This window comes from Harpia harpyja, chromosome 7 (genome assembly GCF_026419915.1).
Source record: "Harpia harpyja isolate bHarHar1 chromosome 7, bHarHar1 primary haplotype, whole genome shotgun sequence".
NCBI classification, from domain to species: Eukaryota; Metazoa; Chordata; class Aves; order Accipitriformes; family Accipitridae; genus Harpia; species Harpia harpyja.
The window spans coordinates 53,017,333-53,032,332 of NC_068946.1; the positions used below are offsets into that span (position 1 = coordinate 53,017,333).

At 40.3% G+C, this 15,000-nt stretch overlaps 1 protein-coding gene across 11 annotated transcripts in view; it reads right to left on the minus strand.

Moving 5' to 3' along the window:
- GTDC1 (glycosyltransferase like domain containing 1) overlaps positions 1-15,000 on the minus strand; it is a 185,775-nt gene that overhangs the window by 17,757 nt on the left and 153,018 nt on the right. For all 11 annotated transcript variants that reach the window (XR_008235852.1, XR_008235853.1, XR_008235851.1 and 8 more), the window contains one exon: positions 349-458. Coding sequence is in view for 8 of the 11 variants with exons in the window: in XM_052791183.1 (XP_052647143.1) it covers positions 349-458 (110 nt within the window). In the remaining 3 variants the exon portion in view is untranslated. The remainder of the gene's footprint in view (positions 1-348; positions 459-15,000) is intronic.

A 15,000-nucleotide genomic window follows, 5' to 3' on the forward strand; every position in this document is an offset into this window, starting at 1 on the left:
CTGCTAAAATCTCAGTCTGGATTTCAGATGAGTGACCTCGGCCTGAAAGATTTTGTTTCCTATCTGAACCACCCAATCACTCACACCTATCTCTCTGTTTAAACAAATACACAAGTGTTACTGAAACACAAGTCATAAATAAGGTCTTGCACTGCCAAGTAAAATAAAAAATGCTTACTGTCTTTAATATTTTTAATTTTACAAGGTATCAATATTATTTAGTTTTACAATTACAAAGATTTTAAACATGTTCTTTTCACTAATATAAGAAAATATGTGCATGAAAACTACTTGTGGAAAAATCTATTTTACGGTAACTGTACAGTAAAGAAAAAAAAGGAAAGGTACCTGGAATTTCGGTGAAAGACTCTCCAAGGATAGACACGTGAAAAGGTAGATCTTTCTCTTTCAGTTTCAACAGGACTTTAAAGAACGTTTCAGGATCTTTGTCGTGTTCCCTTAAAACAAACAGAACTTATCTCAGTATCATTTATGCTTACTTGTGGAATTGTTGGTTTGGGTTTTTTTAGCAGAACAGTATTTCTCTTAAATTGTACTTTTGGGGACTAAATGTCATCAGCATAATTTCCCTCTTTGCTCACGCTGCATGGTTAAACCTTTTCCTTAGCCCAGCGCTGGGGATCAAAACTCAGTTTCATCAGACTTTTATCTCTCTTCCCTGTCTTCAGATGATGCCTTTACTCCTCCAATTACCAACTCTGAAAGTGAGGAGGACTGAGTAATAGCTCACCTAGCTGAAGGCAAAATCATGCTAAAAAAAGGAGAAAGGAGGAAAACCAAGATTTTTTAAATTTTTTTTCCCCTGTCAAAAAATATGCATACAATCTCCATTACAGTTTACCCCCTTTTTCAGGAGGAACAGGTTAATCAAAAACTCTTGCTAAAACCGTAGGATTTCCCAAACTGGAATTTTATGAATCCATGCTGCACTAATGTAAAGCTTCTGATCCATTCCGTGCTTTAGGTAAAGAAGAAAGGAATAAACTAGCACGAAGCATTTTCTACCTTTAGACTTTTAAGGAGTTAACTGGAAGTTAAAACAGAAAGTAAGAAACCTGTAGTTATTTATAATCTCAGCGGAAGATAGTATTAAAGGTTTGTATGGGTATGACACTCAAAACACAAGGTTGGTTATCCAAAAAGAAAAGAAAAAGGCGATTTGCTAATCTATGTTCTTTACTAGCACAGAATGAAAGGTTCGAAAGATACCACAGATGATCTAAATTTCCCAAATTCGGTAAGTTATATTAAAAATGAAACGAGGTAATTCCCCCACTCTAAGGTGAATATTCTATCTTGCATTTAATTGCTCTGCTTTAAATTATTGTATTTCAGACAGATGTGCACCATATGTCTTTAAAATATTTTGGTTTTATTTATTATTTAGAAAAATCCACTGTTTTCCTTCCTGTATTAAGGGAAAATCTATAGCTCAGCTGTCCTGGTGTCTTTCTTCACAGACTAATTTTGTAGAATGAATCTGTAGGTTTGACACACTGCTATATGAAAGATTAATAATTATATCATTCAGGAAATCTGAAGCCAAATGACATCTGCAGCTCTACATGTGTTAATTTCTCATTCAGTCAATATTTTTGGTTTAGGGAATTAAAACAAATTAATCGTATAATTAATGTGACTTCCCTAGGCTGAGAAATCTCCAGGAATTGTGGAGTTTTCAGAATTAGTTGCATTTTCTTAAAATAAAGCCAGACAATAATTACTTTAAGAAGTCCTCCATCTCCCAGATTTGTTTTGTTCCCAGTAATAAGGAGGAATGCAACTGCATAAGCTTCGTAATTTGTTGCACATCTGTGAACCAGGAGTTTTCACGGTGGTTCCAGTAACCAAAGTGGCTATGAGCACTGGCTGGGAGCGAGCATTTCTTCCAGTCGCAAAGATCCCAGAACTGCCCACTGCTTCGCTTGCATCCTCTTGCTTAAAACAGCCACCTGTTTCTGGTGGGTACACTGTGCGCAGAACCACGTCGCCAGCGTTTTAGTCCCCTCCAAATGCCCGGCTGAAAGAGCCGAAATGGGATTACAATCGAGGATTCAGACTCGGCTGGAAGGGAACAGCTCTGTCAGAAACATGCAAGTTTGCAAGGCAAAAAGTCAGTGTAATTCACTATAATTTTTCCCGTTAGCCTCAGTTTCCCCTAGGCGGGTTTTTGTGGGTGCTCTCTAAGTGATCCTGCTGAGCCCACCCTGTATGTGATGCTCATCCCGAGGTGGACCAAAACCTCCCCGTCCGGAGAGCGGGCAGCCTCAACAGACAGAGCCACGACGCTCCCAGGGATCTTTCCAAGCTCTTCGGAGCCGCGCTATCGGCTTCGCAGTCACAAAAAGTCCTTCCAGCAAAGGATATGCTTTCCCTCTCCCTTTCCAGAAGAGACCAGGGGTCCCAGAGGCAGCCAAAAGTGGAGGATGCTGTTGGAGCCACATTGTCAAGGAGCTGGCAGGAGAATACGGAGCCTTACAGCTCGTCGAAGCCACATAAGCTGCACATATTTAGGAAAACTGATAGGAATTGGAAGTTGCAGCTTTGTTTAATAGGTGGGGAAGAACAGAAGGAAAATTTGGCACCCAGAAGGAATGCTGAAAGGGGAAACGTTTCCTCTGCACTGGAGCCTCTCTTATGGGTTTTCTGCTGGAGGTGATCCTCCTTCCATATCCCCTTTTAAAATAATTTGCTTTTATGTGATACTCACAGATTTTAATGACGTGTTTTGTGAATTGTGTAGCTTTTCTATTTGGGAGGTCATCTTACTCGATTTATCGGTTCCTGTGACTTTTCCACATCACAACCATTTTATTTTCGGTTAAGACCTACAGAGAGCTTCTAGCACGTGCATCTACAGATCACAATGTATTATTATCCTTGCAAGTTAGTAAAGGTATAGCTGCTCCTGGTAGAAAGCAACTAATAGTACAAGACCACCTCTTTACTGCATCAAAAAGAGGAGAGCTCTGTTTCTTGGCTGACATGGAGACAATCATATACAATCCAGTCTGCCTTACTCAGCAACAACTGCTAAACACACCAGATTGTCATAGCAGTGATCGTGGAAAAAGATGAACACAATATGGAATGTCTGTTCTGTAAAGATCTGCTCAAAATGACGTGCACTTTTGGCTGCATCTGTTGCATTTTTGAGTTTTATTAAACAGTATTAATTATATATACTCCATTTCCTGAAGAAAAACTGCAAAACTGTATAAAAGCCTGATATTAAAATGCAAACTTTTAAGACACTGTGTTTGGGGAAAAATTAAGCTAATGTGATTCTAGGGTCTGCCTTTGTTGTTTAGTTTAGGTATTTGAAATGCTCTTGTATTTTTACTTGATTTGATATGCATCTGGTAAAGGAAAATAAGAACTAGGCATGGTATGAAGATGCTCTAAATTTCATCGTAAGAACATGAAGACATCAGAATGACCACGCTTCAGCTGTAAATTCCACAAAACAGACACAGGCACCATACCTATACTTAGATTTGAGAGCACTGCCGTTGGAGACATTCAATCTCCATTTCTAGATACTGCACCTTAAAAATTTTTACCCAGGATTACTCGAGGCTTTTTTAATTTTTGAGTCTAAAACACATTTTAAAAGAGACATTTGAAGTCTCTCTTAAGAACTGGCTGAGGTTTAGTGGTCTGGGTATGGGAACGTGGCCCAGGGTTCAGCCTGATTTATTGACTTCCCTTTGTAATCCGAAATAAAACTTTCAAGACGTTCCTTGAAATGGGGAATGGGAGGGTGCTGGTATCAGCAGCACCAGTATTGAGCCTCCATTATTTCTGCCTTAGATTTTCTGTTTATAAAATGGGTGTGACAGTATTATTTTTTCACCACAGAAGGATGCTGTCAGGATTAATTGATGACTTGACATCCCTCTTTTCAGCCTAAAATGATTAAAAAAAGCAACTTCACAGCACTACGCTGATGCTTCTCTATACAATCAATGGCAACAGTCTTCAAAACACCCTTCTGCTATTCAGGGATTTTGCGAATTCAGCCTGAGCCCTCGAGCCCTGCCCATTGCTGGAACTGGAAGGAGAGTGCACAGAGACCAGCTAAACTGGAGGTGTTCCCTGGGGCTGCAGGACACCCACACCCCTGACCAGTGATGGGAAACACATTTAAAAAAAAAAAAAAAGAAAAGAAATTGCAGAATTTGGCCCTTTACATTATTCAGTGCATATTCATCTCTTGAATTTGAGTGAAATTCAGTAAGAGACCCATATGGTCTTCTGTGACCAAAGTTTAATTTTTCAAGTATATGTAAACTTATCATACATGGTGATAATCACAGCTATTTTGGATCTGGAGGAAGACACATATAGCTATGCAATTAGGCAGTAGAAGAGTTGTGGAAAAGAGACAGGACTTGCTCAAAGGGGCAAAATAAATGCAGTCTATTTAAAAAAAATATATTAAAACCTACGGTTTATGCAAGTTAATCAGTAACATAAAAGTGCTAAACCAGGGAAGAAGGTCTTAATATTTGAGAAAATACTGCGTAAGGGGTACGTAATGCTTGTGATAGCAACAGCTCTGTTGTGCCATCTCTTAAGGTGCTACATATTCTGAAAGGGTTACAAATAAGCTCAGCTAAAAGCAATATTAAAAGGGTTGATCTTAATCTTCTTAGGACATTTAGCATGGGAGATTTTCAGTGGCAGAGAATCCCAAATTGTGAGGGCACAGAGTAATATTTCACTTTTTTACAGTGCCCTAAATCCAAGCAATTCAAACTGTGTGCATCTCCTTCTGCCTCCCCATTTTGTAAAATCACCTGAATGTCAGATGGGCAAAGGTGGGAAATGGCACTACTAAACCAGGTACAAAATCTTCAGAAGTTAAAGTAGCATTTCAATTTTTTTAATATTTTTTAGGATATATAGCAAGAGCTAAAAGACAGATTTCTGCCTACCTGCAATTATTGCTAGCAAATCGCTGATAAAATAGGCCACTGAAGTATCGCTCATTATTTATGAAGCTGGGCAGCAGTCGTGGAGACAGGACTGGCAAGCCAAGAGACATCCAAGGAGGAGAAAAAGGGACACGGGACATCGGCAGGGAAAGGCACGGCCGCGGCACGGCACAGGGAAGGCGTGAGGGGCAGGGATGGGGCTGGGAAGTCCGTGAGCACAGAATCAATAATTAAAAGTGAAGGAAACGAAGTTTCTCAGACACAGACCTTGAAGTGGATGACAGCGGTCCTTTAGTTTTGGGAAAGTGAAATAGTGAGGAGCGAGTTTGGCAGCAAACAGGGCAGATGAGATAGGCAAAACAATGTAAAGGGGAAGAGAATCACAAGAAAAGAAAAAAATAATTAAAAAATACAAATATTCAAGTTGAAAACTAAAAAATTATGGCATATCCAAACCTGGCGGGGGGGGGGAAGAGATAAATATAGGGTAAATAGGAGTGAAAAAGGAAAAGGTATAGGCTTGGGAAAAATGAAAGAATACAGAAAAATCAAACTTAGAGATAGAAAGAAGCTGCAGAGAGCATTTGAGAGTGCTATCAGTGGTAGAGAAAAGGTCAGAAAAAGATCAGCAAAGATATAAATTAGGAAGCAAAAATAAAACTGCATGGCAATTAAAGGAGGAGAACCGAAGAGGAAGAGACTAAAGAGAGCAAAGGCACGCAGCGGTGTTAGCAGGGAAGCACAGCGCAGTGAGGATGGAGAACAAAAGCACCATGGAGGAAAAGGTAGAAAATGTGCAAAATCCCTTGTAAAAGTTAACATTTTTGAAGGAATGAAGGTGAAGAAAAGCACGGGCAGTCGCTGGCGCTGAGAGAGGGCTGCGAGGCGAGAGCTGCACCTCTATCACACCCCGAGCCAGGAGCTGGAAGGTGCCTTTATCCCAGAAATGTTCTTCGTTTGGGTGATAACAGCAGGAACTTGAGGTTCTTTACTGTTTTGACTGATACGGTACAGACTTGGGGAGGGTGATGAAGGATGCCACGGGCTGATAAGAGGACTCATATGACATCAGCCTCCTGTTGACCCTGTATCTGTCCAGGGCATTCTCAAGGAGCGAACGGCAGCACATCAATAAACGGCGCGGTCTTTGCATGCACGCTCTGCTGGAGTAAAAATAGGGCTCCGTTTCAAGTCAGACGTAACCTAAAGAACAATATCAGGGATTTTTTCACTGCATTATACTATTTACTATATTACACTTTGGTATTTTACGTCAAATCTTGAGCTCAGAAAAATCTGAATATAGGTTGATTCTAATCTAATAATGTTAGAAAGTAGCAGGATAATCACAAAAAATAAGCCTGGCCTTCAAAACAGAGAATTGCCGAGTTCTGGTCTTTTCCTGATACTGATTTCCCACGAGACGGCTCTGCCCAGGTTTCCCCATCTGTAAGATACAGTCTTACAGGAGCTTTCATTTACAGCAATGTGGTGAGGATTGGCGTCAGTAAATACTTCAGGAGAATAATATTCTTCTTAAAGTAAGAGGACTCATGCTACAAGCCTATTCAATGTACCAAATGAAATACTTTCTAGTAATTATTTTCACAGAGGACAGAGGACTTACCTAAATCAAATGACTTTAATGTACATTTTCTATGTTAAGATTGGGAAAAAAAAAAAGCGGACAAAAAAAATTAAAATTCTAATACCAAATTTCTGGTAACAATGCTCATGATAACTGCAAAAGAGGTAGTATTACTGCCGGGAAAGAGCTATTAGAAAAGAAACAGGGGAAAAAGAAGTAACTATGAAAATGCAAACATGAAGAAAAAGTTAATTGCTTTCCATTTATTCAATTTATCACAGGATTTTTCCATCTTTTTACATTTCCAATATGAGGTAGAGGTAGACTGTAAATATGTAGTTAAGTCCAATGAGTTTTCTTTTTCAGCTGATATGCTTACAAAATGTCTTTGCTGTAATTGTGCCTCTAAACATTGTCTGGCATCATCAGCATCAAAAGTTACCACAATATCTAATCCCCCCTCAGTTAATAGAAAATGGAGTCAAGCAGAAGAAAATGTTTTTGCATAAGTGCCACTGAAAAAAAGGACCCTACAGAATAAATTTGAGCCAGCAATCTGGAGGTCCTACAAGCAAAAAAGGTCCGATCTTTGCCTGTGCTCGCAAAACACCTCTGCAAGCCAAGGAATTAAAAAATGGCACTAGAGAGGCAAAAAGCAGCCAAAGAGTACCGGCAAATACAGTGTTTTATTTTCTATTATAGCCCGTGACGTATTTACAGTGAGGAGCGTGTATTTTACCTTCTGATTTTTTCAAATTGCTGGCCTGAGAAAAATGGGTGGCATTTTGCTTTACGCTGGAAAAGCATTTTCTCCTATCTTGTGTTATCTAGAAGAGATTCATAAAAAAAGAACCTTGGGAGTTTATTGTTTAGATTCTTCTTCTTCTCCCCTCACAATTCATGAAGAAAAAACTCAAAATAAAATATTGCGCATTCTCTAACCAAAGAAACCTCAGGATCAGCATCAGTCATTGAGCTTCCTGCTTATTTCCTAAAGAGAGATTAACCTTTGAAGACAAAGACCGGCGTTTGGTGTCAGTTACCTTGGTGTAAAAATCAATGCACTTTTATTCAGATGCCTTTTCATTTCTTTTACTCCAACTTAAGAGAGCCTAGCTTTTCACAAGTATAGGATTCAGATAAAAAACATTTTACTCGAATTTGCAACACAACCCAATAACTGCTGTGGACTACCCCCAAATAGTTTCTTTAAAAAAAAAAATATTAACTTCCTTTTGTGTTCCAAAGGTAACATAACAAATGGTTTCCTGTTGTTGTGAGGCAAGATAAAATAATCTGAGTGACCCTGACAGCCCTGATAACCATACACAATATATCCTATTGTAATTCGACATACTATAAAAAAGTCGTGTCATGGTAATAATAGATGAGCATGAATATGATAAAAGTGGATAAAAATCTACTCAGGTGGTTACTTGGAAGAACAGAAGAAGAATCAAACATAAGTTACTACATAAAAACTACTTTACTACACATTTGCCTGGGAATGGCAAGCCCACCATACAAGACCCTCTGTGATTTCCATGGTGGACTCACATCACCAAACTACAACTACGTAATACTCCCCCGGATACGCTGCCCGGGCCAAAAAGTAAGTCCTGGTCCTTCCTGAGTAATACCCCGAGAGGAATTAGCTCAGGTACATAACGTAACTCATCCTTTTTGGATTTGTGAAGCTGTCATCTCCAAGGATGAAGCTCTTAAGCAGGAACCTTCTTGGCACCAAGACCAAGGCTTCAAACTAATTATTCAACAAGATTAAAGTAACTACAAATCTCACCGCTTTCAGAAGGAAGAATCAACTCATTTCATTGAGTCAGTTTTTGCACAAACACAACTGAGAAGAAGCAGAGATTAGAGGACAAAGGGAGGAAAAAAAGGGTGGAAACATGGAGAAAAGGAAAGCAGGGGAGGAGAAGAACGGAAAGGGAGTATCTTCTAGAAAAATTCTGCCAAAAGGTTTCCGGAACATCCAAAGAACAAGATTTAAAAAAAAACCCCAACACTGCCCAGCAAAACTGCAAACCATATCTTGCATATGTTAAATTTCAAATAAGCCTCTGTTTTAAGTATTTGAACCTCTTTTTGGTTTAGAGTAAGAACTGAATATTTGGATGCATTTGATTTTGAGTCAAAGATATGCCTTTTGTTGCATGTGTTGGAAGTCCTCCTGAAAATGTAGCGAAGCCTTTGAAAAATTTCTTTTTGTGCCTAGTCACTGAACGGTCCACATGTCTCGGGCATACCTTAGGCTAAAGCTGAGTAAACCAGTCCTACTGTCGCAGGTCAGGCTGCTAAAACCCAGGCAGGATCTAACATCTGAACTGAAAACACAGATCTTGTCTTCACTTTCAGTGACTCCTCTACTGCATTCAGAATGAAATTATTGGACCTTGCAGCATAAAGGACTGCTTTATAGGCATTGAAAATAAGGAACAACAAGAAAATGGAAGATTTGGTTAAGAAAATAAAGTAGTATAAGAGATGGGTTGAAGAGGCAGAAGGCAGTAATAGTAATGCGTGCTTTTCTGGTTTGAATAAAAGTCTTCGATGAGGACCAGAAAAAAGCAAAGAGGACAAATAATATCCGATCAATATGACCAGCAACGCAAGAATAGCATGGCAAAGAAATAGTGAACTAAGTGAAGAAGTAAAGGAGATGGGGAAAAGATACAACACAAGGCCAGTTCATACAGGGAAAAAGTGAAACGAGTGTAAAAGACCAAGAGGCCAACACAGTCGGGTTGGACAATGGGGCTTAGGAGAAAGCAGGGACCAATGTGTTGTAGAAGGTCCCTTGCACAGGTAGGGAGTGAAACGATGGAGACAGAGTAAGGCTGAGAGCCTAGAGAAGAGTGAGACGCAAATTTGCTGCACAAGGAGACTATATATAGAGGAGATGCCCGAGGAACTGAGCCTGGTGAAGACAGAAGGAAGAGGTTTGAAAGAGAAAGGCCAAGACCAGCTTGGGTGAATGGAGCAGAAAAGGATTGCTTTGATAGCAATAGATGGAAGAGTCCCCTTCCTTCAGAGCCTTGAGAGGACTCCTCAGTCCCACCAGTTCACATGCTTTTCTGCTCAAAGACTTGGTTTCACCGTTGTCCCAGAGAAGAAAGACACCACCAAATGAGCTTCCCATCATGGAAAAAGGGAGAGACAAGCTTACTGGAGCTTTTATGGCAAACTGTGATACATCTATCCCAAACTTAAATAATCTTCAAATGTCCACGTGATGCAGTTGCAGTCTTACATTAACTCAAAATCAGTTTTTCAACTATGGCTGAAGCATTTATTGTAACAGGCTTCAGAGGATGGCACTGAAGTGGCTGCTCTACGAGCACCTGGAGAGCCCAGAGGGAACGAAGAAGGAAGGTTTCTGCATGTGATATTTTAAGCAGAATCTTTATGTTAATTTGTTTCCTTTGTAAGAAAAGAGGTACATCAGAGTGCAAAACCATCCCATGGAGCAGAAAACCACTCATAGGGCTTGAATTTTGCTTTTGTTACAGGTAACAGTGCTCTTACAACCTGATACAAGGGCTTACTGCAGGCACCCCAGGTAAGATGCTGCTTCAACCTTGACTTTCCAGGAGTGGAAAAAAGGTTTACAACAAATTGCTCTAAATGCAATGAGAAGCAGAATTGGCCCACGGAGCTTAAATATAGAAAAGAGAGTGCTTAGAAGAAGAGAAAAAACTGAGTGTATTTGGGGAAGCAGTGAGTAAAAAAATAAGTTTTATTTTAATACGCTTCTTTTTCAGCCTATTAAGTTCTCCAGTATCAGAATGAAGTCTGCTAAAAGTTAGTAAATAAAGGCTTTCAGGAGAGCTTTATTAAATCACTTATGACTTATCGAGTTAAAACTCCCACTCAGATATCTTAATAAAACTTTCAGAGAATATATTTAATTTTCCTGAAATCAGAAGCCAATTACTAACTACAGGAGTTACTGTCGGCTACACCACTGATCAGCTTTCTGTAAATAGAATATTTACCAACAACTTGAATTAGTTCTCTAAAGTTTCAGTTTCTGAAGGTCAAATAACTATGTAACTGCTTAATAAAGAAGCAAAGAAGTACCTCTAAATATCTCCAAGCTCTGATGGGCTTATATTCTGCTCCTTAGGTGAGGTATTAGCAAAGCTTATTTATTTTCATTTCCAAGGCTTTTATTTGCTCATTCCCTTGTGGTAAAGCTGATTTCCATGATGATTCCCTTCTTAATTTTAATACCCTTTTTACTCATCATATAGACATAAGAATTTTCCATAAAATAATGAAACCCTTCCAAAGGAAATGAAGACAACTAGGAGAGGAAAGTAAACTACAGCTTACTTTTTTTTTCCCCCCAATTAATTGATCCACTGTCATATGCGAAAGATTTTTTTTAATGCAAGGAAAATAAGGTTAATTAACATAAACCCCCTCACTCCTTGAGATGTTGAATTTTGTATTTTATCCATGCTGCCTTAAGTGCCTTGATTTCCCAGTAATGACCTAGTTCTCCTAATGAGTAACATTAACCCCTGGCTGTAGCTGTCCAGGACTTAATTGTCAACTGGAGCTGAAATAGGAGAGTTTGCCGATCAGCAGGTATGTGGTATATTAACTCATGTCATTTCAGACCCTAATAAATAAATCTGTTGCTAAGGCAACAGGAACATCAGCTGTATCACTTTTTTCTCCCCCCTCCTTTTAAAGGAAACTGCCTTTCACACCGAGCTTTTAAAAAAGGAAATTAACTACATGTAACCGTAATTAGAAGAAACATCGTTTCTCATCTCAGAAACATATCTACATTAATGGAAAAAGGCATTCAAAGAGAGGACTGCTTTCTACTGTGACCAGGGTAACTGAAATTATTTCCCTTAACTGAGGGAATGCAATTTGAAGTACACATCTGAGTGAGAACAGATCACAAAATATTTTAGCTCTTTGTATTTCTGAGACAGTTTCCCTCTCCTTTAGTACACCGCTGATGCCAACCGAGCAAACTGCTTCAACTACTAATCAGGAGCCCAGTCATTTGAAACCACAGGAGAAAAAAACCCACTCAAACCCAAACACCTTCACTACCCTCTGTGAATCTTTCAATATGATTGGTAGACATGGAATCTTCTGGAAAGCTAAAAAATACCCCATTTTCAGCTCATCAGCTTTACCCGCTAATGAAAATTTAAATACCCATTTTAAACGTAGATGCTGTTGCTCTTCCCTGTCCCACGGAGGCAGTTACCTGATGGGAAAAGCAAGAGGAAGCTGGGGCAACACAAATGCATCTCCAAAGGCACAGAGGATTTGGTGAGCAAAAGCTGGGAACTCACTTTCTGCCTCAGTTTCTCTACCTCTAAGATCCCATCCTGAATAGTTAGTCTGAGACTAGCAGATTCAAGGTTTTATAGAAAGGCAAAGCGTATACAAGTGCAGGTAGTACAAATATTTTTTGTGTTCCATAAGGTTTGGGAAGGAAGATTTTGGTACTCTTTGGGGGTGATGCACTACTGAGGTCTCTCAGCACCTCACAGGTGAATGTCACAGCCCTCCCTTAATTCCTGCCATTCTATCACAGGATGAAGCGTTTGTCTTAAAATTTTCAAAATTGATAGGTTTATGTTTAGTTTGTGACTACAGGACAGTTCTTCTGAATCTCTAGCTACCCACATCTCAATCAGAGATCAGGTAGGAAGGGAACTGAAGAGAGGTTTGTAAGACCAATTACTGCTCTTGGAACACTTACTATAGGCTCTGCCCATACTATAAACATAACAAACCACTCAAAATTATATCTGGCTTTTTAGCTGAAGACTAGAGAGGTAATACAAAGCACCTTTTTTGCCATTATCAAAATTAGAGATGTTTTCTCCTCTGGACTATCAACTTTTTAGAGCCCTTTGAGAAAACGTGCTAGAAGAAAGATGGAAAAAATGGTGCTGAAATGTCCACTACAGCAGGAGAACTTTCACACCTGAGAGGTCTTTGCTACATGCTGAACATTTCTACAAGCTCTTAAAAACAGTGATCAAGGAATAGTGCATCTTCCACTGGAAGTGTTCAACACCCCAAATCCCCGGCCGTGGGAAGAAACTTCAAGGTTAGACTTCACTGAATGAACAACCAAGGAACGGATACTTCCAAACTGCCCTGACAGTTAACATTTAAATCTGAACTTCTCAGAGTATTTCATTAACTTTCTTATTTGCTACTTATAAAAAATTAGTATATGCTCTCAAACTTAACTCCAGCTTGCATGAAAGTGAAGTTAGACTATTTTTGCTTTAGGTGTTCAAGAAGTGAGGGTGTCAGCTTCTACTTCATCAGACGTCTCTATGTACTCTTTTGTGGCACTGGTTCATTCACCGCGTGTCATCTGTATTGCAGCCCTGGTGAACACCATTTTCTTTGGGAGTATTAGACAGCTTTTCTTAGACACAGCTAAAATTTTTCATTTTGAAATTGTTATTTTACATCCTATGGGCTTTTTTACCGTACCTGGTATCTTTTTTGTTAAGGCTGTATAAACACTTGCATTTTAAGCCGTTGTTTTCAGCCTGTCTCATCCATCCACCACGTTCACCTTTTTGGATTGAATCTGCCAGAATCAGTTGCTTTTCAAAGATGAGGTTTCCTTGCAGGAACTCATTCCGCATTCAGCACGGCTCTAGAGCCAAACTCTCCACGGCTTTCCCGTGCAAAGGGGCAGAACAGACCCAGCCAGCTACGATTTTCCTGAAATGGGGGATCTGCTTTCCTTTGACAACACACAACCTCTGCCCTCCTTACGTGACACTGCCTGAGTGGCCACCCGGCAGGGAGGAGTAGGACCACGGCCCTTTCTTCTACATGCTCTCTGCAGGCTGTTTACAACCTTGAGGATGCCTGTTGAGGCTAATAGTATTGATGGGTACTCAAAGGTGATTTCTAGGTGGAGTACCTACTCTTTCATCTTTTGCTGTTTTGCCATACAGGCATCTTGTCGGGATGAACTTTGGTCAAAACTATTAGACGGCGTGAGGAAAGTATGACTTGGGTATAGATTCACTGTATTCTCAAATGTCTCTATATCAAGTAGTTTTGAATTCTGAATTCAAAAGCAAGAAGCAACTACCCAAATTCTGTATTGCACTGCCAAGATGAAGAGGAACAAGGCGCTACCATTAAAAAAATGCCTTTCCAGGCTCCCCTCCCTCACAGCTTGCAGAGGACTTGTGCTCAGCTCACTGATGAAGAGCTGCCCCATCACAACACTGCACTATCTGGGACAAGCCCTTCCCAAGGACTTGCTCCTGAGTGAAGGGGACCATGTCCTCATGGTGGGCAACCACACGTTAGTACAGCAACGGTGATGACAAAACAAGCTTTCTTCCATGGACTCATTTCTTCTTCAGCTCTTTGACTTTATGACACTCTACATTAAAAACAGGCAACTGGGCACAGTGCTATCTCTGTACACACCGTTTTCCCTTACACCAGAAATCTTCAGATAATTTTTGCAATCTAGTTTTTTTTTCTTCTGAATTTCCTCATCGTGACTTCCACCACCGTTCCTCCCGCTCCCGTATCTCCTGCCCCACGTCCTTCCCCACGCTCTTGTCACACACTGGTACGTACAGACACGAGATAACGGGCTTATCTGATCTTCCACGTGAATTGATAGCAGCTATTTGTTTGCATGTGTGTGTAAATTCTCGCAGATTCCCCGTGTGATCTTTTATCACACCCGTACAATTAGGGGAAGAAGAATTGATTTCTGACAATTTTCTCTTATCAAGTCTTTAACTGCTGAGATGATACAGCACACACAGGGAAAAAGAAAAAACATGAGGCTCGGGTGAATGCCTTGAGTTAAAAGAAGCACTACAGGTCTTCGCCATGAAGGAGACACGTAAAGAGCCTCCAGCCTTATAATAAAATTATGAACGTGTCACCTGGATGACGTGACTGCGGTTGGGGGTGCAGCAGGTCTGCGGCTTCACACATCCACTGTCAGGCTCACGTGCAGAAAGAGCTGAGGAACATGCTGGTGTACCCTAATTACAGCAAAAACAGCTTTGGCAAGTATCTGTGGCCTCGTTGGGGGGTACTGGGAGGGAATAATGCACATGCCTAAATGGTGGTGGGCTAGTTTTGGGGGGGAGATGAGGATCGTGCCACACCAGTCACTGCCATCTCCTTATTATACTCATCCTTCACCAAGTGGACATTTTATCACCTTGCAATGAAAACCTGTGGGACACTACAAACCACTGATCCGATGTGGGAACTTTGTCCATCGATCACCAGAATTTTACTCTCCGTTTCCAGCAAAGCCCATCTGCATAAAGGGAAGAGTGATTCCTTGGCGTAGCCCTCGCAAGAAAGCAGCTCGGAAACCCGTCGCAGCCTTTTATCCGGATCCTTGGCCATAAGTCATTTCTATTAGCAGCGCCTTGC